Source organism: Macaca mulatta, chromosome X (assembly GCF_049350105.2).
Source record: "Macaca mulatta isolate MMU2019108-1 chromosome X, T2T-MMU8v2.0, whole genome shotgun sequence".
Lineage (NCBI taxonomy): Eukaryota > Metazoa > Chordata > Mammalia > Primates > Cercopithecidae > Macaca > Macaca mulatta.
In genome coordinates this window covers 156994383-157020363 of record NC_133426.1, presented here as the reverse complement: position 1 = coordinate 157020363, position 25981 = coordinate 156994383, and the positions used below count along the sequence as shown (strand labels likewise).

The 25981-nt window shown below is 45.7% G+C and overlaps 1 protein-coding gene across 11 annotated transcripts in view; it reads right to left on the bottom strand.

Moving 5' to 3' along the window:
* Positions 1-1118: 1118 nt before the first annotated feature.
* Positions 1119-25981, bottom strand: part of MTMR1 (myotubularin related protein 1) — a 79079-nt gene continuing 54216 nt past the window's right edge. For 4 of the 11 annotated variants that reach the window (XM_077988077.1, XM_028841856.2, XM_028841859.2 and 1 more), the window contains 3 exons: positions 15367-15480; positions 10335-10511; positions 1119-1515 (listed from right to left, as the gene is read on the bottom strand). In XM_077988077.1, the coding sequence (XP_077844203.1) occupies positions 1279-1515; positions 10335-10511; positions 15367-15480 (528 nt within the window). In that variant the 3' untranslated portion in view covers positions 1119-1278. Of the gene's footprint in view, positions 3499-10334; positions 10512-14973; positions 15181-15366; positions 15481-25981 lie in introns of all 11 variants that reach the window. The other 7 variants (XR_013412652.1, XR_013412653.1, XR_013412654.1 and 4 more) reach the window with 3 other exon arrangements.

Here is a 25981-nt window from a genome sequence, read left to right as displayed (position 1 = left end):
ACAAGCAGCTAAGGCCAGGGGGTGTGGAGCGACCAATGTCCTGGGGTTAGAGAGGGCAGAGGCAGGAGCAGAGTGCTGCGGGGCCGCTCCCAGGCTACATGGGTTTCCGAGTCCGGGGCTGCCCAGTTGGGGTCTGGAAGCAGCAGAGTCCCAGGCTCGCAAATCCCAAATCGACTGCTCTGCCGCCTTCAAAGCAGGCTAGTAACCAGTGGAGGTTCCAGTTACGTGCAGTTGTTTCAACCAGAAAGCTGAGTGAGAAAGGGACCCTGCACTTCGTCACTTGTTGCAACCTCATGGAGAGTGGCCTGTTTGGGATAAAGTCTGTCCTTCTCATCAGCTGGCATCTTAGCTTCAAATTGAGAAGACATTTCAGGGCATTTCACCAACCTGGGTTTTAACATGGAGGCCGGTTGTTTCATTCTGTTTTGCCAACCTTTGCTTCTAGTGAAACAGCACCAGGTCCTCTCAAACCTGAGACCACCAGGTACCTCTCCTGTGCAGAGTCCTGCGTGGCTAGCGGGGGCCTGGTGCAGCGGCCCTCCTGGCCTTGCTTGCTGCCCTGATCTCACTGCTGGGGAAGGCTGAGTGGCAAGCAGCCCCCTGGGCATCCTCTGTGCCTAATAAATACCGGGCGCTCTGGCTCACTCAGTAGTGACGTGTGTGGAGAAGGACAGGGACCCCATACCCTTCACAAGAAGACCGACACACACAGGACACCAAGGGTGCTGCAAATTCATCCAGGCCTTTTTAGCCCTGAAAAGGTGAACACTCCTCTGGGGTGGGGGCAGTTTGGGGCCTTAGAGAGCACTGTGCTTGCGCACGAAGGACTGCCTCATCGCGCTGACTCTCAGGTGTCTCCAGACCTTTCTCCAAGTCGTCCACATTTTCTCAAGGTTAGAGCTGAGGGCATTTCTGACTTCACAGTCAGTATTTCCTGTTTCAGCCAAAATACGCAAGCCCCATGACACATTTATGATTTAGTGAATGAATTAAATCACATAAAGGTACTTCACATATATTAACTGTGCTTGACACACAGTCAACATTCAATCCATGTGATTTCATTACTGATTTTCCTCAAAGGAAAAATCTGAGATACTTAAAAAAGACCAGGGAGCAAACATAAGATCATTTTAATTACAGATTGAAATACAGTGCAACAGATGAGACAAATACAATACTGTACCAGTTTTTAAAAACCTGAACCGTAAAGGTTTCGCATTCTAGTACACATAAAACAAAAATTGCTTGGATAACAAAACTATACTTCAAGATGTTTTAGAAACAGTTCTGCACTAGGAACATACAAAAGGAAATGACCCGTTGTGCTTCTTTAAAATGGAATAGGAGTCTGTAGGGTCCTGCTGACGGAGCCCCCCAGCCTCCGCCAGGTGAGGTGCACAGGGCCCACTCCAGGCACCAGCTCCCCACAACTTGGCTTCTCTGGTTTGTCGAAGGCATCATCCAGTCCACACTATGTTTAATGGTCCTGGTCAGCCAGGGGATTACATATGTCTGGGAAGAAAATGGGAAATGTCCCCATTAAAAAAAAAAAAATCAGTATATCTATAATCCAGTTTATCCATTCATAAATAACGTTCAGATATATTAGGAACATAAAAGCTAATGTCGAATATGATTTAGCAACAAATCCCACATGTGATAAAAATGGAGCATTGATTTTAGGTTATCAAATTACCTTGAATAAATCTCTCTGCTATCTTATAGAAGGATAATTTTCAGTAAGAATCTGGAGGTTCCCAGTTTTTTTTAAAAAAAAATCCATTCTCTATTAAAAAACCCTTAACATATTTTCAAAAATAAGGTCAATTTGTAGGACTTTGTCTGGAATCCAGTCATTTGAAAACAGCCAGCTAACATTGTTACGCAGTCACGCTGGGGTTTGACCTTAGGAGCCGCTGCAGCCGCCTCTGCCTCTAAAGGCTGAATTCCTGCAGCCCGTGGTGGGGTGGGGGGAAGTTGCAGCAACGGGCACAGCATGAGGGAGGGGCATGGCCTGCTGGGGCAGGACCCAGGTGTGCAATAATCATCTGTGGCATGTCACACAGAGGAGCTCAGAGCTATGGCGCGCAAGTGGATTGAATCACTGGGTGGTAAATTAATTCCTGCGAGGACTGATGGAGTCACAGAGCTCAAAGTCAGTCAGTAAAGGTTCAGGAGCGGGAAGAGGGCTGACCAGCTGTGGTCGGCTCTGGGAAGGGAAAACCAAGGGAAGTGCGTGCTATGCTTTTCCAAACCAAAGCCACAGCACAGTGGCTGCTTTCAAATATTAACAGGCAGCCATGTGAGTAAGCTGAGTTGAAGGAACTGTGATAAAATGAGAAATGATTCCATACAGGCAGATAACATAAGAGCAGACTTGCTTTGATCCTGGCAGCTGGCAGCGGTAAAGTGGTGGTGGGAAGCATGGCCAGACAGCCCAGGAGCGAGTGACAGGCAGCGCTCCTTGAAGGAGCGAGAGGCCAGCACCTGTGCACAGCTGCCAGAGGCTTCGGTTTACCCTCAGCGGGGCTGGAAGACTGAGCATGGCCGCTTGGTGCTGTCCCCATGAATGGGCTGAGCCGCCCCAAGAGGTGAGTACCAGAGTGAGGTGAGGACAGAACACGTTGTCCTTGAAATGACCATGTTCAAATCCCATTTCAAATGCACCACAGAAAAATGAGCATGAGGTTTGTTGGAAAATAATTTCTCCCACAGTACAGTTGAGCTGATCTCTCCTCAGGTGACTATTCTAAACGTAAAAAAGGACATAGGAAAATAAAGGCCTGTTTCTCTTCTCTAAAAATACCTTGTATGTACACAACAGTAATTGTTACAGGAGGACCCCATGCATGAAGAGAACTGTGGAACAGAGGGCAGTGGTCTGTCTTCTCCCCAAGTACTTCATTCAAAACAGTTTTCAAGTTGTGGCCAAGAGCTGAGGGAAGCCATGGGGCTGGCAATGCGTCTTGAAGTGAATGGTGTTTGTTGTTACTGAAGGATTTAACTTGGAAAGAAATGGCGCACAGCTTTCTTGAACCTCAGTACTGCAATCCATTCACTTAGTTTCTCCCAAGCTGCCTGGACACTAGAAGTTGCTTCACAGGGTGGATGTGACAGACGGCTCCCCTGTGAAACCGCTGACAGGAGGGTAACGGGCTGTTCACAAAACAAAAAGCACTTGCCAACAGTGGGAGCTGTCACCTAGCCACACAAATGGTCCCTGGGCCTAATCCTAAAAGACAAGATCACAAGCTACAGCCATAACGGTGATGGCCAGGCCCCTTTCCTGAGCCGCTGGCAGACAGTGGGGCAGCAGGCTGGCCTCGCTCGTCAGACTGAGGTGTGGACGGAGGTGGCGGAGTGGGAGGGCGAGGAGCCCCGCTCAGATGAGGATGAGACAGCACGTGTGGCCACCTCCCGCTGTAGGCCTTCCACACGCTTCTGCAGCTCCGCCCTGACGGCCAGCAGCTCCTTGAGATTCTGGTGAATGGGCATCTGGAGGGAACAGAGACAAAGCTGCATTAGCAGGCCGTCCTCCTACCACAGCATTTCCACATGGAGATGCTGTTGGCTTCAGGAGTTTTTCACCACCCAGACTCCTAGAGTGGCCAAAGTCTCCTGAGGCGTTGACTCATCTCGCGTCAGGTGGACAATGGGACCCCATTCCATGAGCTTTGGCTGCCACTGAGGCTGTCGTGCAGCTCCGGAGGCTGAGCTGCTGAGCCGGGATGAAAAGGCACCATGGGGAGGCTCCCACAGTTTCTCAGAAGACAAGCAGGCGCGGGGACACTGCGCACCACGGATCAACCAAGGGCACCGTGTGCAGACTCGGCGCAAGCAGTGTCCTAAAGACTGTGCGTCAGAAATGTTTACACGCAGACCCCTTTCCAGCATCTCCATTATCTCTGTATTTTTGCATTTTTATAAATAGCTCTGCTGACTGAAAATCCTTCTGTGAAATCAGCACTTTCTACAACTTGAAGCTGTGTTTCCATCAACCGGAGCAGGATCTGCCAGAAGCCCCCTGGAGCGGGCGGTGCCGGTGGGGGTGGGGAGCCTCCCCAAGGGACCAGGCCCTTGCTCCTTGCTCAGCATCACCGCAATGCCTCACCCTAATTAGCTTTTCTCTTTTAAACCCATCAACTGCGGGACAGGGGTGAATATAAACAAGAAAGGTTTTCCTGGGGCATATGGGACATCCAGTCCTGCTATTTTATAGTCATAGCACCCAACCCACTCGCCTAAGAAGCCGTCCCCAGCAGCTACTAGGGTGCGAGACATCCAAGACCCAGCTTTCCTCGCCTGGAGCTCTTTGGCTGGGGGCAAGGCTGACCAGAGCCTCAGACTGGGGCTGAGGGAGAAACAGGGTGGTGTCTGGGGAGCTCTCCAGCCTTCCCTGGTCCCTGATCCCATGTGTAAACAGCAGCCACAGGGCTGGCTCCTAAGCCTCAGTTAACACCTTCCAGGGGCTTCTTCCCCCTGCCCTGAGAGGGGCCTCAAGGCCCTCTGCAGTCTGGTTCCAGCCTGGCCCTCTGGCTCACCTTTTACCAGGTCCTGCCCCCACTCCCTCAAAGACTGACCTGTACCACCGTGTGTGCCAACGGTGATCAGCCCTCCTGGAGAGAGGGGGGAGACGGAAGGAGGATGAAAGCAAGACTGCAAGACAGCAGCCAGGTCCCTCTAATAACAGGGTGCTCAGTAACCAGCACCCAGTGGGCTGAGAACAAATGGCCCCCTTGGGCAGGTCACAGGAAGAAGAGAGGGGACAGGAGTGGAGTGTGATGGCAAAGGCAGATCCCAGAGGCCTCTGGGAGGTGGCACCAGCTCCTCTCTTACCCTTAGGACCCATCTGGTGTATTTTCCTGTCTGTAGGATCATTTAATTCTGATCAGATAAGGGAAGGCCTTGCAATCAAGCTCCCATTATCCATCTACAGGCATGTGGCCTCAGCAAGAAGCAAGACACGCAGGGAAATACACCACTGACACACACCCAGGGCAGAGGCCCAGCACCGCTCAAACGCACTGCTATCACTTCTTCACCAGCTGTTTGCATCTTTTCTCACATATTTCTTTTTCTTTTTTTTTTTTTTTTTTTTTGAGGCGGAGTGCAGTCTCACTCTCTCTCCCAGGCTGGAGGCACGATCTCAGCTCACTGCAACCTCCACCTCCCAAATTCAAGCGATTCTCCTGCCTCAGCCTCCTGAGCAGCTGGGATTACAGGTGCCCGCCACCACTGTGTCTAATTTTTATATTTTTAATAGAGATGGGGTTTCACTATGTTGGCCAGGCTAGTCTCGAACTCCTGACCTCAAGTGATCTGCCCACCTTGGCCTCCCAAAGTGCTGGGATTACAGGCATAAGCCACCGCGCCGGCCTACTCACATATGTTCATTTGCAACAAATCAAGGGCATGCCTGAAGGAATAGAAAACTCGGAGGCTTAAACAGAGGATTGCGTTAGAGAAAATTACCATCTAAGGGCCAGTCATGTTTGCCCCATGGGTGCTAGCATCACAAGACATAAGGCAAGACAGTCCCAAAGGAAACAGGATGCCCATGGGCCTTCCACACCCAGCCATCCTCTGATGGATGCCCAGAGAACCCCTTTCTCGGCAGCCAATTGAGCTACTGCCTTCTCAGAGAAAAGAGGCCCAACAGGCTTGCATCTCCCCTGCTGTTTACCCCCGTACTCCCTCCCCTCCCCTCTCTTCCTCCTCCTCTCTGCCCCACCTGGCTCCTCAGGCCCTGTCACTGGACACCCACACCAGCCACTGATCTCTGCCTGTCTTCACTGCACTCCCCAACCCCCATTCCCATCCACCTCGATGCCGCCAGAGTGAGCTTTCTAGAACATACACTTGGCTTTGTCATGCAAACCCTGGGATGGTTCCCACAAACCCTGGAATGAAGTCCAAACTCCAACCTACCTCCCCAGCGTCCATCATCACCAAGGCCCAGCCCATTCCCCAACACACTGTTGTCCACACCTAGGAGGTGTCCGACACATGCCTATTGCATATAGGATAACAAGCTGTGGCCCATGTACTCTTTCTTGGTTCTCTCTTCTGTGTAGCACAGTGGAGGGAGAATGCAAAAAGCAGGACCACCCACCTATTACCCTCCGAGCACAGTGCACTTGGAATGGATTCACTTCCTGATCAATAATCCCCTGTGAGGTCCCAGCAAGGCTCAGGACCCTGCCGCAGATCAGGCGGTGAGTCACTGCAGAGACGGGATCTGACCCCGTCGGGGGCATCCTTCCACAACTACACGCACTGGGCAGCAAGATCTCAACCAAGTCACTGCTTGTCTGGCCCTTCCCTCATTCTCTGCATCGTGGAATTGCTGGGAGTGTTAACTGGGGTCGTGTGCACACAGCCCACTGGCACACAAGAGGAATGCAGCTTACAGGCGCTTTTGCTGTGGTTTCCATCATCATCATTGCAGGTGACTTCGCTTACGTGTATGAGAATCTGGCCACATCTGGGAACAGATCTGTCACGCAGTTTGTAGGTTTTAGGAAAGATCTGTTCCCTGCCTCATGTGGGGGGCAAGCATCTGAGCCTGGGTGTGCCCCTGTGGGACCCCACTCTAACCCTCTCTGCTGCTCAGCATGTCTTCACCTCTGCAACCTGCTGCACAAGGGAGAGCATGGCGGGGGCACGGGGGCCTCCTGCAGTAATCGAGAGGCTCCGTTTAGCCAAAGGCACTTCAGATCAGGCATAGTTCTGTTGGATTTTCTGCTAATGTTAATGACATTCCACCAACCACCTGGTCCTTTGAGTCACCAAGAATATTACCTGGTAACCCTGTGTGATTTAAATAACACAGTGACTTCTGACACTCTGTAGCCCGTCCTCCCTGTTGCTAAAACAGATGAAATAGAAGCCACCCAGGACGGAAAAACTCAGCAAAATGCCTAAGCAGAAATACACACCAGTGAAGAGGAAGGTGCTGGAAGGGGGATGTAGGCTTTGGTTCCCAAGTTGACCACTGACTGGCAAGAAGTGCTTGATGGGCCCCTGTGTTTAGCATCTTAAATAATGCACCTGAAGTCAGAAAGGAGAGCAGTGCTGGACCTGGACTCCAGTGACAGGGCAGCAGGTCACCCTGCACATAGACGTCTTGGGCTGAAAGCCAGGACAGAAGATGCTAATGGGACCAGCAACCTCTCATGCTCACTGATAGTTTCTGGGCACATGGGCCATTTCAAAGACAGCTCGCCTTCAAACTCAATTCTCATTTGGGGAAGGATTCAATCTAATGACAAGCAGTTATTAGATTAATAACTTAAAAGATCAATTAATAATAAGCAGGGACTAGTCTTGCAGAGCAGGAAGTCTAAAGGGAGAGATAAATATAATTTTTTTTTTTTTTTTTTGAGACGGAGTCTCACTCTGTCGCCTAGGCTGGAGTGCAGTGGCACGATCTCATCTCGGCTCACTGCAACCTCCGCCTCCCGGGTTCAAGCGACTCTCCTGCCTCAGCTTCCTGAGTAGCTGGGATTACAGGCGTGCACTACCACGCCTGGCTAATTTTTGTATTTTTAGTAGAGACAGGATTTCACCATGCTGGTCAGGCCGGTCTCAAACTTCTGACCTCGTGATCTGCCCACCTCGGCCTCCCAAAGTGCTAGGATTACAGGCGTGAGTCACTGTGCCCGGCCAGAAATGTAATTTTTTTTTTTTTTTTTAAAGAGGAAGAAGGAAGCTAAGATGATGCCAGAAGCTCAGATGGTAGCCAAGTGGCGGAGGACGTGGGGAGCTGGAGCCATTGGGCAGCCACAGAAGGTGATGTCTGGGCTGTCAAGCAGGAGCAAAAGGCCTCTCCGCAGGAAGGTGGAACGTGGACTCAAGGCAGAATGTGGCAGGGAGAGTAGGCAGAAGGCTGTTCCAATATCCCAGAGGATTGGGTGTGGAGGGGAGACCTGAGGGAGAGGCCAGTGGGGACAGGACACGTTTAGGGTGGGCAGGTGTGAGTCCTCTGTAGGCTGAGGGGCAAGAGCCACCAGAGGTAGCAGGAATAAACGCAGGTTCAAGGGGCTGGAGAGAGCAGCTGCAGCTGAGGGGCGCGCCTCTTCATTCACTCATGCGTTCAGTCAGTCACATTTGTCGAGTCTCTGTTAGTTGCCAAACACCATGTTAGATCCTGAGGGCCCTGTGGTTTCAAAGCCTGTGGTCTGTAGGTGCAGCAGCAGGCAGGCAAATACACCAATGCAGTATTGAATACCTTGGGGAATTCTGCAGACCGATTATTACCAGCACCTCCGCTCTCTTTCTCAAAGTAGGCTAGTTTGGGCAATAAACATAGGGCCACCAGAGCACTAGGTGAACAGAGAAGAGGGCGCTCAACAGGAAAGGCTCCAGGGCAGCATGAGTCCCAGCAGCTCCCTGGCTAGTGGGAGGGGGACACAGATGCAAGTCTCTCCTATCCAAGGAAGACTCTGGGAAGAGCTGAAAGAGGTGATCAAACACTAGTTGTTTTCATACATGTGAAGACACAAAGGGTAGCTCATTCACATGGGGCATCTGCTTCAAGCAGGGGCAGGGCATGTACAGGGGAGATGTGGCTAAGGGCAACCCTGGGATGCAGGAGCTCCCCCACAGCCAGGACTCCTTCCCACCTCCCCAGGCCCAGCGTACAAGTACTGGGCTGAGTGAGCACCAATCACAGTGTTCTGGAAAACACTCCTGAGGTCGTAAGGGTGGCAGGGCCAACTCAAGAGGGTCCAGAGGAGAAAAGCATTTGCAGCAGAAGCTGTGTGGAACAAAACAGAAAGCCATCTGGGAAAGAGGAGGCAAGTGATGACCAGCCTGGTCTGTGGTAGAGGGCAAAGGATCCAGTAATGAGTGGCCAAGCAGCAGCCTGGGGCAGCGGGGCACACCCCAGCAGATGGATCATGGAGCTAAGGCTATCAGTGAGGGAGCTTTCCAGCTGGCAGGCTGGGGTACTATAGTGACGTATCCCTGAGGTTCCAGGGCCAGGCAGCTGAAAAGGAACATGAGCAGTTCAGACTGCCCCATGGCTAGTGGAGCATGGAGATGATATGGAGATCAGGAATACCCTAGGTGAGAGGGATGGGGGAGCAGGAGGATGGAGAGGAAAGACAGATTTCTGTATCGTTGGCTGACAGAGCAATGCTGTTAAACAATGCCCTGCATACACGCTCCTGATGGACTGCAGTTAAACTCTGAGAGTATTCAACTCAAAAGAAAAATTTCAGGCCTGGCCCAGTGGTGCACGCCCATAATCCCAGCACTTTGGGAGGCCGAGGCGGGCAGACCACCTGAGGTCAGGAGTTTGAGACTAGCCTGGCCAACATGACAAAACCCTGTCTCTACTAAAAATACAAAAATTTGCCAGGCATGGTGCTGTGCACCTGTAATCCCAGCTACTTGGGAGGCCGGGGCAGGAGAATCACTTGAGCCTGGGAGACAGGGGTTGCAGTGAGCCAAGCTCATGCCACTGCACTCCAGCCTGGGTGACAGAGCAAGACTCCGTCTCAAAAAATAAATAAATAAATAAATAAATAAATAAATAAATAAATAAGAAAAAGAAAAGTCTCAGCAGACAGTTACCTGTCCGTGGAGGTACAGGCTGCCTCTACCCGTCTTCTTCACCACCCAGAACCAATCACGCCCTGGCCACCCAGGTGGAGACTGGGGGTGCAGGGCAGGACGGAATCCAAACCACAACACAGTGGAGGATGTGGGGAGCCCTTCAGGAACCCGCAGCCAGAGCTCAGCCACTGAACACAAAGACAGGACACAGGCTTGGCAGACTGGCCCCTGTAGTGCACCATTCTCTAATTTTGTTCAATCTCAGAAAATATTATAGTGAAAAAGTGTGGCAGGGAGGGGCAAACTCTCCCCCTTCTTCAAAGGAGCACCTGTTCTGTGACTCAGCAACCTGCCCTCCTACTGCTGGACTAACAGGGTCTATGTACTGTAACCTGATGCATTTTCCACGTCTTTCTACCACGTCTATGTGGAAACAGGGAGAAGGGCTGCCACCTCACCCTCCAGACCTGCAGTAAAGTAGTTTATAAGACAAAGGGTCAAGCACTGGAACACATGGCATTTTATGTACCTCATCAGTACGAGACAGAAGTGCTAAGGTTTTTAACTTTAACCCAGCAAACAGCATCAGAGTTGGTGTACGGGCAGAACCTCCTGGAACATGAATGCAAAGGATTGAACCCTGACAGGCAAGGGCAGAAGACGTTAGTATGGTATGTTAATATCTACCATTAACACATTTTCATACCACCATCTTTACTTGGAAAAAAAGGCATACTCTCTCATTCATGAAAAGAAAAACAAAAAGATACCTGAGGTCTCTTCCGTGGATTCCATCGTACATAATAGTTTACCCACAATTCCAAATGACTCAGACTAGCAACAGGATATAACACATGGTTTTCATAATTCACAAAGAAGGGATTAGAAAACTCATCTAGCTGGCTATTGATATACGACCATAAAGATATCGTCTTTGTATATACATCCTGAAAAACAAAAAAGAACATTGGAAATAAACTTTTCTTCATATCATCAAGAATTAGTATTACACCAAGAAAAGGACTTGAATAATGAAGTGAATTCAAACGCTGAAAACTTCATGAACATTTACTAGGTCCCAGCCCCACCTTCTTCCCACTCATGGCCTGATGGCGGGATGAATGAAAACGCACTGCTTGCTGTCCTGGAAAAACATATTGCTGAAGTTAGGTAGCATCTGACAACTGTGGCTATGGAAAGGCAGAGTGAGAACTTTCTAACAACCACAGGATGACAGGGTCCACCAACAACAAATGCAATTTTCAATTCTGGTGGAAGGTTTGCTTTTGTGGGCTGGGCACAGTAGCTCAAGCCTATAAGGCCAGCACTTTGGGAGGCCACATTGCGAGGACTGCTTGAGGCAGGAGTTTGAGACTAGCCTGGGCAACACAGTGAGACTTTGTCTCCACAAAAAATAAATAAATACATAAATTTAAAGATTAGCCAAGTATAGTCCCAGCTCCTCAAGAGGCTGAGGTGGCAGAATTGCTTGAGGCCAGGAGTTTGAGGCTGTAGTGAGCTATGACTGTGCTGCTGTACTCCAGCCTAAGCAATAGAGCAAGACCCTGCCTCTAAAAGAAAATAGAGCTTTTGTGACTCCTTTTTTTTTTTGAGATGGAGTCTCATTCTGTCACCAAGGCTGGAGTGCAGTGGCACAATCTTGGCTCACTGCAATGTTGGCCTCCCAGGTTCAAGCAATTTTCCTGCCTCAGCCTCCCGAGTAGCTGGGGACTACAGGCACACACCACCACGCCCAGCTAATTTTTGTATTTTTTGGTGGAGATGGGGTTTCACCGTGTAGCCCAGGCTGGTTTTGAACTCCTGACCTCAAGTGATCCTCCCGCCTCGGCCTCCCAGAGTGCTGGGATTATAGGTGCAAGCCACCACGCCCAGCTGTGACTCTTAATATTGAGAAATGAGAATAGACTTTACAGTTAAGATTCCTTGTGCTGGAAAATCAGAGCTATCTGGAGGAAAATGTGCTGTGGTGGCAGGCTGGAGAAGCTTTACAAAGACAAGTAAATATATTACTAAGTTATCTCTTCTTCCCCTAATTTTGTAGTACACTATTCAGAAACACTGCACCTACTTGCATTGCTCATCTGAACAAAAACACCCAAATGTGCAGGCATGGTGAGGCAGGTAAATATTAAACAATGGATCAAGCACGACAAAGTCAAATGAGAAAATGGCAAGGCCAACAGCATTTTCTCCCATTCTGCTGCTGACTTCCCATGAGCTATCTAAATACAGGAACATTCAATTAGGACCATTTCAATTTTTATACATTTATTTATAAGAGAGACACCAACAATAATTCAAAGGATCTGGAAGAGCTAAAATAATCCTGAAAAAGAACAAAGTAGGAGGACTCATACTTCCCATTTTCAAAACTTATCACAAAGCTACAGTAATCAATGCCAGTGGTGCTGGCGTAAGGACAGACATGCAGATCAATGGAACAGAACAGAAAGCACAGAAATGAACTCTCTGACATTTACGGTCAACTGATCTTCAACAAGGGTGACAAGAAAATTGAATGAGGGAAAGAAAATCTTTCCAACAAATGGTGCTGGGACAGCTAGAAAGCCAACACACAAAAGAATGAAGTTGGATCCTTAATTCACACTGTATACAAATGTTACCTCAAAACGGATCACAGACCTCAATGTAAGAGCTAAAAGTATAAAGTTCTTCGAAGAAAACATAGGAGCAAATCTTCATGACTTTGGGTTAAGCAATGGTTTCTTAGATATGATACCAAAAGTGTAAGCAGCAAGAGAAAAAAGAAATTGCACTTTATCAAAATTAAAACATTTTGTGCTTCAAAGAACACCCATGAAGAAAGTAAAAAAAAAAAAAAAAAAAAACCCATAGAGTGGGATAAAATTTTTGCAAATCATGTATCTTATAAGGGACTTGAATATACAAAGAATGTATAAGGAACTCTTACAACTCCATAATAAAAAGGACAAACAACACAATTTTAAAATGAACTAAGGATCTGAATACACACTCTCCACAGAAGATATGCAAATGGCCAATAAGCACATGGAAATATGCTCAACATGATTAGTCGTTGGGGAAATGCAAATCTAAAACCACAACATACCACTTCCCACTCACTAGGATGGCTATAATTTTTTAAAAAGGAAAATAGTAAGTGTTGGTGAAATGTGGAGAAATTGGAAGCCTCAGACATTGCTCGTGTGTGCAACTGCTTTGGAAAACAATCTGGTAGTTTCTCAATAGGTTAAACATAGTTGCCATATGACCCGGCAATTCCACTTGCAGGTATAAATGAATGAAGGCATATGTCCACATAAAAACTTGTACATGAATGGTTATAGTAGCATTATTCCTAAAAGCCAAAATGTGATAGAAACAACCCAAATTTCTATCAACTAATGAATGGATAAACAAAATGCAGTCTATCCATATAATGGAATATTGCTCAGCCATAACAAGGATGTATTGGTACATAGATGAAGCTTGAAAACGTTATGCTAAGCGAAGGAAGACAGTCATAGACGTTCACCTATTGTATAATTCCATTTCTATGAAATGTCCAGAATAGGCAAATCCATAGAGACAGAAAGCAGATTGATGGTTGCTAGGGGATAAGGGTGGGGAAAATGGGAAGTAATTGCTACTGAGTATGCCATTTCTTTTGGGGGTGACAGAAATTTTATAAAATTAGGCCAGGCACAGTGGCTCACACCTATAATCCCAGCACTTTGGGAGGCCGAGGCAGGAGCATCACTTGAGGCCAGGAGTTTGAGACCAGCCTGGGCAACATAGCAAGACTCCCATCACTACAAAAAATAGAAATAAAAATAAAGAAATTTCATGAAATTAGATATTGGTAATGGCAGCAAAATATGTGAATATGCTAGAACCATGAAATTGTACATTTTAGATGGGTGAATTTTACGGTATGTAAATTATGTATCAAGAGAGCTCATTTAAGAATGAATTTTGCACTCCTCCTCTCAAAAAAAAAAAAAAAAAGATAAAACCATGGTTAAAAGTCTATATATGAACTTCATTCTTCTGTTTCTGGTTTTATTTGTTTTAAATGGCTTTGAGATATAATTCACATAACATAAAATCACTCTTTTAAAAATGTTTTTGTTTTTATTAGGAGGTTAACAAGTCCCCATCACGCTGGGCCTGCAGCAGTGTGGATTTTACTCTAACTGCAGTGGGAAGCAGGGGAGAGGCACATGGTCAGATTTCAGTTACTGAACGCTCCCTCTGGTTGCTATGTTTAGAATGGACTACTGAAGGTCAGAAGAGAATCAGGGAAGCCCATTCCTGGGTTTCTGCCTTAGTCCAGATGTGAGACAGTAGGGGCATGAGACAGTAGGGGCTTGAGCTAGGCTTATAGCTGTAAGGCAGTTAAGAAGTGGCAGATTAAGAATATACTTTGGGCCTGTAATCCTAGCACTTTGGGAGGCTGAGACAGGTGGATCACCTGAGGTCAGGAGTTCAAGACCAGCCTGCCCAACATGGCGAAATCCTCTCTCTACTAAACATACAAAAAATTAGCCAGATGTGGTGGTGGGTGCCTGTAATCCCAGCTACTCGGAAGGCTGCGGCAGGAGAATCGCTTGAACCCGGGAGGCAGAGCTTGTAGTGAGCTGAGATCGTACTACTATACTCCATCCCGGGCAACAAGAGCAAAGCGCCATCTCAAAAAAAAAAAAAAAAAAAAATATATATATATATATATACACACACATATATATACATATATACATATACTTTAGGACAAGATCAGCAGCATTCACCAAGGGACTGGGTGTGGTAGCCAGAGTGAGGGTGAGGGAGGAGTGGAAGCTGACTCCTGTGTATTTGGCCTTGGCATCTGGATAGCCAGTGGTGCTGTGTACTGAGTAGGGGAGGAGCAGGAAAAGGCATTTAGGTCCCTGAGGCAAGACAAAGTCACCTAGAAAGACAGAACAAGAGTTGAGGGGAGAAGAGGACCTGGGACTGGGCCCAGGTGACTCCAACTTTAGAGACTGGTTAAAATGGCAGCCAGTCAGAGGAGACTGAGCAGGGGAGGCCAAGGAGGCAGGGAAGAGGCAGGACAAGGTGGGGTCACAGAATGAGGGTGCTGTCAACTGTGGGGACGCTGCTGAGAGAGGGGGAGGTGGGTGTTACTGACAGACTGTTTTCTCCTGAATTCTATATTGTCCTAACATACTCGGCTCACAGGCAGTAGTCCTTGTCTATTAACGGGACCATACTCCTTAAGTTGCCTTTTTCCAATGTCTTCTCACTTTTGACCACGTCTTTCTTCTATCCCACACTGAGGAAAAAAGAAAGAGGCGAGACGTAACTCTGAAAAGTTTGGTAACTGCTTCTTTACTACTTTGATGTAAAAAGTGTTAGCTTGCTACCTACAGTGGGCTTTTTGGCTAATCGGCAGACTCCATTTCCAAGGCCTTCAAGTACAATCTGGCCAACACCACAGAGGACGAAAAGCAGAATCCCACAGCTTTGGAGTTGGTGCAGTGGAGACTACATGAACTTGGAGTCAGGAGGTCCAGGGTCTAGCACTCATCTACTCCTGAAAGAGCCATGGGCTCGCTGGGTCCCAGCCCCCCATGCCTAGAAAGGAAGGGGCTTGTGTTAGATACATGCAGTGGGGCTGGCCAGAACCCTGGGAGTGCATTTACAGTCAGCAATAGCACCAGAGCACAGTCCTCCCTCCCCTCAGCCCTCCTACAGTGGCACTTCCTAGAAGAGGTGCCTGAGCCACACGGAAAGCAACAGACAAGGACGCAGTATACTTACGTCTTTGAATCGCTGCTGTTCACAGTTGCACAAAAAGGTCCCAAAAAGACAGCTATAAAGGTGATCCAAAATTGTAATCAAGAATAGCTCATTAAACTCGAATGCTGAAGGAAACTTAAATGAAGAGAAAAACAAGGTTTAGTCATAGAGTCCAATTTCTAAAAGTAATATTACTTTTGTATGAAAGACAGCGAAACTATAACATGGAATATAGTCAAAGATTTAAAGGAAGACTGAGCCCAAGTAAAGTTCAACTACCTACAGTTTTAAGTCCAAACTTATAGATCTGGCTGAGAAACAACCAGAAGCAACTCAATTTGTTGTACTCAATGCCCAGAAAAGCTTATGTAGCTTCCACTTCTCACCATGGCGGTAGAAGAGAGCCCAGACTCACCCTTTTGCCAGAAACATCTAGCAAGCTGGATACAATGTAAGAAATGACTGTTTTCAGACATTGGCAACAGGCAGTACTGGACTGTGACCCTGAGAGAAGGGAAACAAATGAGGGGAGCCCTGCTATTATGCCAGCTTCCCCGCTGCAGCCACATCCCAGGCTGGGGGTAGGGGGAGCAGTAGATCCAGTCATAACATGTACCCAAAGTGACTCAAGAAGAAATAGAAAATCCAAATAGCTCTGCATCCATTAAATAAACAACTCCTAGTTAAGAACCTTCCTGCAAAGACAACTCCATGACCATACAGCCCTGAATTCTCTTTTTTTTTTTTTTTTTTTTTTTGAGACAGAGTCTCACTGTGTCCCCCAGGCTGGAGTGCAATGGTGCCATCTTGGCTCACTGTAAACTCTGCCTCCCGGTCCAAGTGATTCTCCTGCCTCAGCCTCCTGAGTAGCTGGGATTATAGGCACACGCCTCCACGCCCAGCTAATTTTTGTATTTTTAGTAGAGACGGGGTTTCACCATGTTGGTCCAGCTGGTCTCAAACTCCTGACCTCATGATCCACCCGCCTCAGCCTCCCAAAGTGCTGGGATTACAGCACCCCTGACTTCTTACCAGTGTAAATGACCAAGCTGAACCTGGCAACATATTTTAACAAGGTAATACAACATGACCAAGTGGGGTTTACTTTAGGAATGTAAGACTGGCTTAACATATGAAAATCTATGTTACAAAACAAATCAATTACTGTAATTCACCATATTGGCAGAGTGAGGAAGCAAAACCACAGATCATCTTGATAGTTTTAGGTAATTCTTGATGGGGTTTTGCAGAATTCCAATGAAGACTATTACCATTGCCAGCAGGTTCTAGTCAGTAGCTGGCGTGTTGTGGCCATGAGATGATCTGGAAGTGATAATAATCACCACAACAGCAGGCATGTACTGAGGGCTTACCATGTGCCAGAACTAATGTAAAAACACAGTAAAATATTCATCACCTACTAAATGAAGCAAAGCCAAACAGTACTACCCAGCATACTGGTATTTAAGTCAGTTTACTTAAAAACCTAGTGTTCAATCAGAGTGCTGTGTGCACACTATCATTACAAATCTTCACGTCTCCAGAGTGATCATATCAGGACCACTGGCAGACAAGTTTATTTTTTAGTTTAGCTTTACTACTTTACTAGACTAGCAACAGGCTTTTCTATTAGAACAATGGTCAATCCAGGACTGTCCAAACTCCACCTGAAACTCTTTTCTTCACCAGGCTATTACATTAGCTTAATTAAGGAATTACACTCAGATACTGTGGATTAAGATTTGCTTCTCTCTCCATCTTAAGGATTGCTCCCATAGAAACACACAACTCTCTTCTAAGGAATCCCATCAGAATATTACTGCTTCAGAAACCTGTGGAAACTAACTCTGCTGGTTTTTACTGGCATCCTTGTTCTTAGATGAACTAAATCAACGATGTGATGTCTCTGGCTAAAATGCTAACAATTTCTACTGGTTAATCCTTTCTTGGAGCCTTTAAGATTGCCCCTTGCAACTCTGACAGTGGCCTCACATTTCAAACGGCTATCTTTCTCTATTTCTCTCTCTCTCTCTCTCTCTCTCATTCATGCATTTATTTATTTAAGACAGGGTCCCACTTTGTTGCCTAGGCTGGAGTGCAGTGGTGCAATTGTGGTTCGCTGCAGCCTCAACCTCCAAGGCTCAAGCAATCCCTCCCACCTCAGCCTGCCAAGTAGCTGGGACTACTGCCACAACCCAGCTAGTTTTTCTTTCTTTCTTTCTTTTTTTTTTTTTGTAGAGACAAGGTCTAGCTATGTTGCCTAGGCTGGTCTTGAGCTCCTGATCTCAAGTGATCCTCCCACCTCAGCCTCCTAAAGTGCTGGGATTACAGGCATGAGCCATCGTGCCCGGCTCAAATGGCTATCTTTTAAAAGGCCAGGCACACTATGTCCAATCTTCCCAGGACTTCTCTATGCTGCTTAGTTATGCCCTATTCATAAATTATTGGCACCACAGAATTTGTGAATTGTAAGCAAATATATGACATTTTTGTGTACTGAAGCCTTATTAAATCAAGGATAGGAGTGAAAGATCCAGGGTTTTGTCCTATATTTTATAATTCTCAAACTTTTAAAAATAAATGTTTATTAACAAGATAGCAAATTACTGACATATTTTCAAGCCATATAAGTGCTATGAACTGAATATTTGTATCCCCCCAAAATTTCTATGTTGAAATTCTAATCCCCAAGGTGTAGTATGAGGAAGTGGGGCCTTTGGGAAGTGATTAGGTCATGAGGGTAGACCTCGTGAATGGGATTAGTGCCCTTTTAAAAGAGGCCCAAGAGAGCTCTCTTGTCCCTTCCATGATGTCAGGTTACAGTGAAAAGACAGCTAATCTATGAATCAGGAAGCAAACCCTCACCAGACACTGAATCTGCTGGGGCCTTGATCTTGGATTTCCCGACCTCCAGAACTGTGAGAAGTAAGCTTCTGTTGTTCATAAACCACCTCAGCTTACGATATTTTGTTACAGCAGCCCAAACAGACTATGACAATGAGTCTTCATTCCTAGCCCCTGAGCCTGCATTGTAGATCTGGGAGCTTGGGAAGGTGTGTTCTAGAGTCAGTGACAACAAGCCTTATTCTGACCACTGGGTACCAGATATGGGAGGTCAAAGTGGGCAGGGCTCAGTCCAAGCCCATCGGTACCCATGAAAACTGGAAAACAAAGGCTCCATCTACTCATGTTGGGTCAAGGCTGCCATTTGTACTCAGGGGTTGTCATGGCATTAAGCTCAACTCAGAAAACAGCTCAATGAGGGAAACAGTAGCAGGTGGAGTAATACAAATGAAAGATTAGGTCGCTACAATTCATAGTTTGTTTTGGCCTCTTCTCCTGAAAGCTGTACCTTTTACCTAAAAGTATGATTTCAAAAAATACATAGCACAGTAATCTATAATAAAATTCTGCACCTTTTTTTTTATTGTTTTAGAGACAGGGTCTCATTCTGTCACCCAGGCTGGAGTGCACTGGTACAATCATACTTCACTGTAACCTTGAACTCCTGGATTGAAGCAATCCTCCTGCATCAGCCTCCCGAGTAACTGGGACTACAGGTGCACACCACCATGCCTGGTTTTTTTTTTTTTTTTTTATACTTTAAGTTCTAGGGTACATGTGCATAACGTGCAGGTTTGTTACATACGTATACTTGTGCCATGTTGCTGTGCTGCACCCATCAACTCGTCAGCACCCATCAACTCGTCATTTACATCAGGTATAACTCCCAGTGCAATCCCTCCCCCCACCCCCCTCCCCATGATAGGCCCCAGTGTGTGATGTTCCCCTTCCTGTGTCCAAGTGATCTCATTGTTCAGTTCCCACCTATGAGTGAGAACATGCGGTGTTTGGTTTTCTGTTCTTGCAATAGTTTGCTGAGAATGATGGTTTCCAGCTGCATCCATGTCCCTACAAAGGACACAAACTCATCCTTTTTTATGGCTGCACAGTATTCCATGGTGTATATGTGCCACATTTTCTTAATCCAGTCTGTCACTGATGGACATTTGGGTTGATTCCAAGTCTTTGCTATTGTGAATAGTACCACAATAAACATATGTGTGCATGTGTCTTTATAGCAGCATGATTTATAATCCTTTGGGTATATACCCAGTAATGGGATGGCTGGGTCATATGGTACTTCTAGTTCTAGATCCCTGAGGAATCGCCATACTGTTTTCCATAATGGTTGAACTAGTTTACAATCCCACCAACAGTGTAAAAGTGTTCCTATTTCTCCACATCCTCTCTAGCACCTGTTGTTTCCTGACTTTTTAATGATCGCCATTCTAACTGGTGTGAGATGGTATCTCATTGTGGTTTTGATTTGCATTTCTCTGATGGCCAGTGATGATGAGCATTTTTTCATGTGTCTGTTGGCTGTATGAATGTCTTCTTTTGAGAAATGTCTGTTCATATCCCTTGCCCACTTTTTGATGGGGTTGTTTTTTTCTTGTAAATTTGTTTGAGTTCTTTGTAGGTGCTGGATATTAGCCCTTTGTCAGATGAGTAGATTGCAAAAATTTTCTCCCATTCTGTAGGTTGCCTGTTCACTCTGATGGTAGTTTCTTTTGCTGTGCAGAAGCTCTTTAGTTTAATTAGATCCCATTTGTCAATTTTGGCCTTTGTTGCCGTTGCTTTTGGTGTTTTAGACAAGAAGTCCTTGCCCATGCCTATGTCCTGAATAGTATTACCTAGGTTTTCTTCTAGGGTTTTTATGGTATTAGGTCTAACATTTAAGTCTCTAATCCATCTTGAATTAATTTTCGTATAAGGAGTAAGGAAAGGATCCAGTTTCAGCTTTCTACTTATGGCTAGCCAATTTTCCCAGCACCATTTATTAAATAGGGAATCCTTTCCCCATTTCTTGTTTTTCTCAGGTTTGTCAAAGATCAGATGGCTGTAGATGTGTGGTATTATTTCTGAGGACTCTGTTCTGTTCCATTGGTCTATATCTCTGTTTTGGTACCAGTACCATGCTGTTTTGGTTACTGTAGCCTTGTAGTATAGTTTGAAGCCAGGTAGCATGATGCCTCCAGCTTTGTTCTTTTGACTTAGGATTGTCTTGGCAATGCGGGCTCCTTTTTGGTTCCATATGAACTTTAAAGCAGTTTTTTCCAATTCTGTGAAGAAACTCATTGGTAGCTTGATGGGGATGGCATTGAATCTATAAATTACCTTGGGCAGTATGGCCATTTTCACGATATTGATTCTTCCTATCCATGAACATGGTACGTTCTTCCATTTGTTTGTGTCCTCTTTGATTTCACTGAGCAGTGGTTTGTAGTTCTCCTTGAAGAGGTCCTTTACATCCCTTGTAAGTTGGATTCCTAGGTATTTCATTCTCTTTGAAGCAATTGTGAATGGAAGTTCATTCATGATCTGGCCCTCTGTTTGTCTGTTACTGGTGTATAAGAATGCTTCTGATTTTTGCACATTTATTTTGTATCCGGAGACTTTGCTGAAGTTTCTTATCAGCTTAAGGAGATTTTGGGCTGAGATGATGGGGTTTTCTAAATATACAATCATGTCATCTGCAAACAGGGACAATTTGACTTCTTCTTTTCCTAACTGAATACCCTTTATTTCTTTCTCTTGCCTGATTGCCCTAGCCAGAACTTCCAACACTATGTTGAATAGGAGTGGTGAGAGAGGGCATCCCTGTCTTGTGCCAGTTTTCAAAGGGAATGTTTCCAGTTTTTGCCTATTCAGTATGATATTGGCTGTGGGTTTGTCATAAATAGCTCTTATTATTTTGAGATACGTTCCATTAATACCAAATTTATTGAGCGTTTTTAGCATGAAGGGCTGTTGAATTTTGTCAAAGGCCTTTTCTGCATCTATTGAGATAATCATGTGGTTTTGGTCTTTGGTGCTGTTTATATGCTGGATTACGTTTATTGATCTGCGTATGTTGAACCAGCCTTGCATCCCAGGGATGGAGCCCACTTGATCATGGTGGATAAGCTTTTTGATGTGCTGCTGGATCCGGTTTGCCAGTATTTTATTGAGGATTTTTGCATCGATGTTCATCAGGGATATTGGTCTAAAATTCTCTTTTTTGTTGTGTCTCTGCCAGGCTTTGGTATCAGGATGATGTTGGCCTCATAAAATGAGTTAGGGAGGATTCCCTCTTTTTCTATTGATTGGAATAGTTTCAGAAGGAATGGTATCAGATCCTCCTTGTACCTCTGGTAGAATTCAGCTGTGAATCCATCTGGTCCTGGACTTTTTTTGGTTGGTAGGCTATTAATTATTGCCTCAATTTCAGAGCCTGCTATTGGTCTATTCAGGAATTCAGCTTCTTCCTGGTTTACTCTTGGGAGAGTGTAAGCGTCCAGGAAATTATCCATTTCTTCTAGATTTTCTAGTTTATTTGCGTAGAGGTGTTTATAGTATTCTCTGATGGTAGTTTGTATTTCTGTGGGGTCGGTAGTGATATCCCCTTTATCATTTTTTATTGCGTCTATTTGATTCTTCTCTCTTTTCTTCTTTGTCTTGCTAGCGGTCTATCAATTTTGTTGATCCTTTCAGAAAACCAACTCCTGGATTCATGGATTTTTTGGAGGGATTTTTGTGTCTCTATCTCCTTCAGTTCTGCTCTGATCTTAGTTATTTCTTGCCTTCTGCTAGCTTTCGAATGTGTTTGCTCTTGCTTCTCTAGTTCTTTTAATTGTGATGTTAGAGTGTCAATTTTAGATCTTTCCAGCTTTCTCTTGTGGGCATTTAGTGCTATCAATTTCCCTCTACACACTGCTTTAAATGTGTCCCAGAGATGCTGGTATGTTGTATCTTTGTTCTCATTGATTTCAAAGAACATCTTTATTTCTGCCTTCATTTCGTTATGTACCCAGTAGTCATTCAGGAGCAGGTTGTTCAGTTTCCATGTAGTTGAGTGGTTTTGATTGAGTTTCTTAGTCCTGAGTTGTAGTTTGATTGCACTGTGGTCTGAGAGACAGTTTGTTACAATTTCTGTTCTTGTACATTTGCTGAGGAGTGCTTTACTTCCAATTATATGTTGTCAATTTTGGAATAAGTGTGATGTGGTGCTGAGTAGAATGTATATTCTGTTGATTTGGGGTGGAGAGTTCTGTAGATGTCTATTAGGTCTGCTTGCTGCAGAGATGAGTTCAATTCCTGGATATCCTTGTTAACTTTCTGTCTCATTGATCTGTCTAATGTTGACAGTGGGGTGTTGAAGTCTCCCATTATTATTGTATGGGAGTCTAAGTCTCTTTGTAAGTCTCTAAGGACTTGCTTTATGAATCTGGGTGCTCCTGTATTGGGTGCATATATATTTAGGATAGTTAGCTCTTCCTGTTGAATTGATCCCTTTACCATTATGTAATGGCCTTCTTTGTCTCTTTTGATCTTTGATGGTTGAAAGTCTGTTTTATCAGAGACTGAGATTGCAACCCCTGCTTTTTTTTGTTCTCCATTTGCTTGGTAGATCTTCTTCTATCCCTTTATTTTGAGCCTATGTATGCCTCTGCATGTGAGATGGGTCTCCTGAATACAGCAAACTGATGGGTCTTGACTCTTTATCCAGTTTGCCAGTCTGTGTCTTTTAATTGGAGCATTTAGTCCATTTACATTTAAGGTTAATATTGTTATGTGTGAACTTGATCCTGCCATTATGATATTAACTGGTTATTTTGCTCGTTAGTTGATGCAGTTTCTTCCTAGCCTCGATGGTCTTTACATTTTGGCATGTTTTTACAATGGCTGGTACCGGTTGTTCCTTTCCATGTTTAGTGCTTCCTTCAGGGTCTCTTGTAAGGCAGGCCTGGTGGTGACAAAATCTCTAAGCATTTGCTTATCTATAAAGGATTTTATTTCTCCTTCACTTATGAAACTTAGTTTGGCTGGATATGAAATTCTGGGTTGAAAATTCTTTGCTTTAAGAATGTTGAATATTGGCCCCCACTCTCTTCTGGCTTGGAGAGTTTCTGCCGAGAGATCTGCTGTTAGTCTGATCGGCTTCCCTTTGTGGGTAACCTGACCTTTCTCTCTGGCTGCCCTTAAGATTTTTTCCTTCATTTCAACTTTGGTGAATCTGGCAGTTATGTGTCTTGGAGTTGCTCTTCTCGAGGAGTATCTTTGTGGCATTCTCTGTATTTCCTGAATTTGAATGTTGGCTTGCCTTACTAGGTTGGGGAAGTTCTCCTGGATGATATCCTGAAGAGTGTTTTCCAACTTGGTTCCATTTTCCCCCTCACTTTCAGGCACCCTAATGAGACGTAGATTTGGTCTTTTTACATAATCCCATACTTCTTGCAGGCTTTGTTCATTTCTTTTTCTTCTTTTTTCTTTAGATTTCTCTTTTCGCTTCATTTCATTAATTTGATCCTCAATCGCTGATACTCTTTCTTCCAGTTGATCGAGTCGGTTACTGAAGCTTGTGCATTTGTCACGTATTTCTTGTGTCATGGTTTTCATCTCTGTCCATTCGTTTATGGCCTTCTCTGCATTAATTATTCTAGTTATCAATTCTTCCACTCTTTTTTCAAGATTTTTAGTTTCTTTGTGCTGGGTACGTAATTCCTCCTTTAGCTCTGAGAAGTTTGATGGACTGGAGCCTCCTTCTCTCATCTTGTCAAAGTCATTCTCCGTCCAGCTTTGATCCGTTGCTGGCGATGAGCTGCGTTCCTTTGCAGGGGGAGATGCGCTCTTATTTTTTGAATTTCCAGCTTTTCTGCCCTTTTTCCCCATCTTTGTGGCTTTATCTGCCTCTGGTCTTTGATGATGGTGACGTACTGATGGGGTTTTGGTGTGGGTGTCCTTCTTGTTTGTTAGTTTTCCTTCTAACAGTCAGGACCCTCAGCTGTAGGTCTGTTGGAGATTGCTTGAGGTCCACTCCAGACCCTGTTTGCCTGGGTATCAGCAGCAGAGGCTGCAGAAGATAGAATATTGCTGAACAGCGAGTGTACCTGTCTGATTCTTGCTTTGGAAGGTTCCTCTCAGGGGTGTATTCCACAGTGTGAGGTGTGGGGTGTTGGTCTGCCCCTAGTGGGGGATGTCTCCCAGTTAGGCTACTCAGGGGTCAGGGACCCACGTGAGCAGGCAGTCTGTCTGTTCTCAGATCTCAACCTCCGTGTTGGGAGATCCACTGCTCTCTTCAAAGCTGTCAGACAGAGTTGTTTGCGTCTGCAGAGGTTTCAGCTGCTTTTTTTTTTTTGCTGTTGTTGTTGTTTAGCTGTGCCCTGTCCCCAGAGGTGGAGTCTACAGAGACAGGCAGGACTCCTTGAGCTGCTGTGAGCTCCACCCAGTTCGAGCTTCCCAGTGGCTTTGTTTACCTACTTAAGCCTCATCAATGTGGGCGCCCCTCCCCCAGCCTCGCTGCTGCCTTGCCGTTAGATAGCAGACTGCTGTGCTAGCAATGCGGGAGGCTCTGTGGGCGTGGGACCCTCCCGGCCAGGTGTGGGATACAATCTCCTGGTGTGCCCGTTTGCTAAGATCCTTGGTAAAGCGCAGTATTGGGGTGGGAGTGACCCGATTTTCCAGGTGTTGTGTGTCTCAGTTCCCCTGGCTAGGAAAAGGGATTCCCTTCCCCCTTGCGCTTCCCAGGTGAGGCGATGCCTTGCCCTGCTTCAGCTCTCGCTGGTCGGGCTGCAGCAGCTGACCAGCACCGATTGTCCTGCACTCCCTAGTGAGATGAACCCGGTACCTCAGTTGAAAATGCAGAAATCACATGTCTTCTGTGTCGCTCGCGCTGGGAGTTGGAGACTGGAGCTGTTCCTATTTGGCCATCTTGCTCCGCCCCCTGGCTATTTTTTTAATTTTTGTTTTTTGAAGAGATGGGGGTTTCACTATGTTGCCCAGGCTGGTCTTGAACTCCTGGCCTCAAGCAAGCAATCCTCCCACCTCAGCCTCCTGCATTGCTGAGAGTATAGGTGTGAACCACCATACCTGGCCCCAATTCTGCACCTCTTGAGGCTCAACAAAAATATCAATGACTATTAAACCTATCCATAAGAGTAAGGATTGTATTAAACTATGGATATCATAGAGTGTCTTTGGGAACCTTCTCTAAAGAGTCCCTCAATTATTTTTCCCTTAGTTTCTTTGTTCACATACAGACTATTCAGTTCATTTTATTCTGCTATTTCTGACAATTTTACACTGCATAGTTTACGTTACAGTAGGCAACCTAAATATAATCTTTCATATGAATGCATCTTATACCTGCTATATATCTCATTCATTTGTTAATGAACTGATAAAGACTAATCATTGATGTCTCTGCTAATGCATTAACAATGTAATTTTAAAAGAAATTAATTATACACACATTTCACAGTCAGAATGTTAGAGCTGTGAGAGGTTTGTCCACTAGGTCCAAACCAAGGCCCTACTCCTCTATAGATTCTGCTGCTTTTGCTCCCTTTCAGAAGGTTAAGGAAGTACAGTCTCCTGCTGAGCAGTTCATCTAAGATTTGGCCAGATGTTAGAAATGAGGATGGGAATGAACTGCTAGTACATGGGATTAGACCAGGCAATCCAGGAATCTCCACACTCTGCCCCAGTCCAGAGCCTCTCCCACCCGCAAGGTCACTGAGGGAAATGAGTGTCCAAAAACCAATGGCACAGAGGAGGCTGCATAGCATTTTGCTGTTAGCTGGTGCGAAGTTCC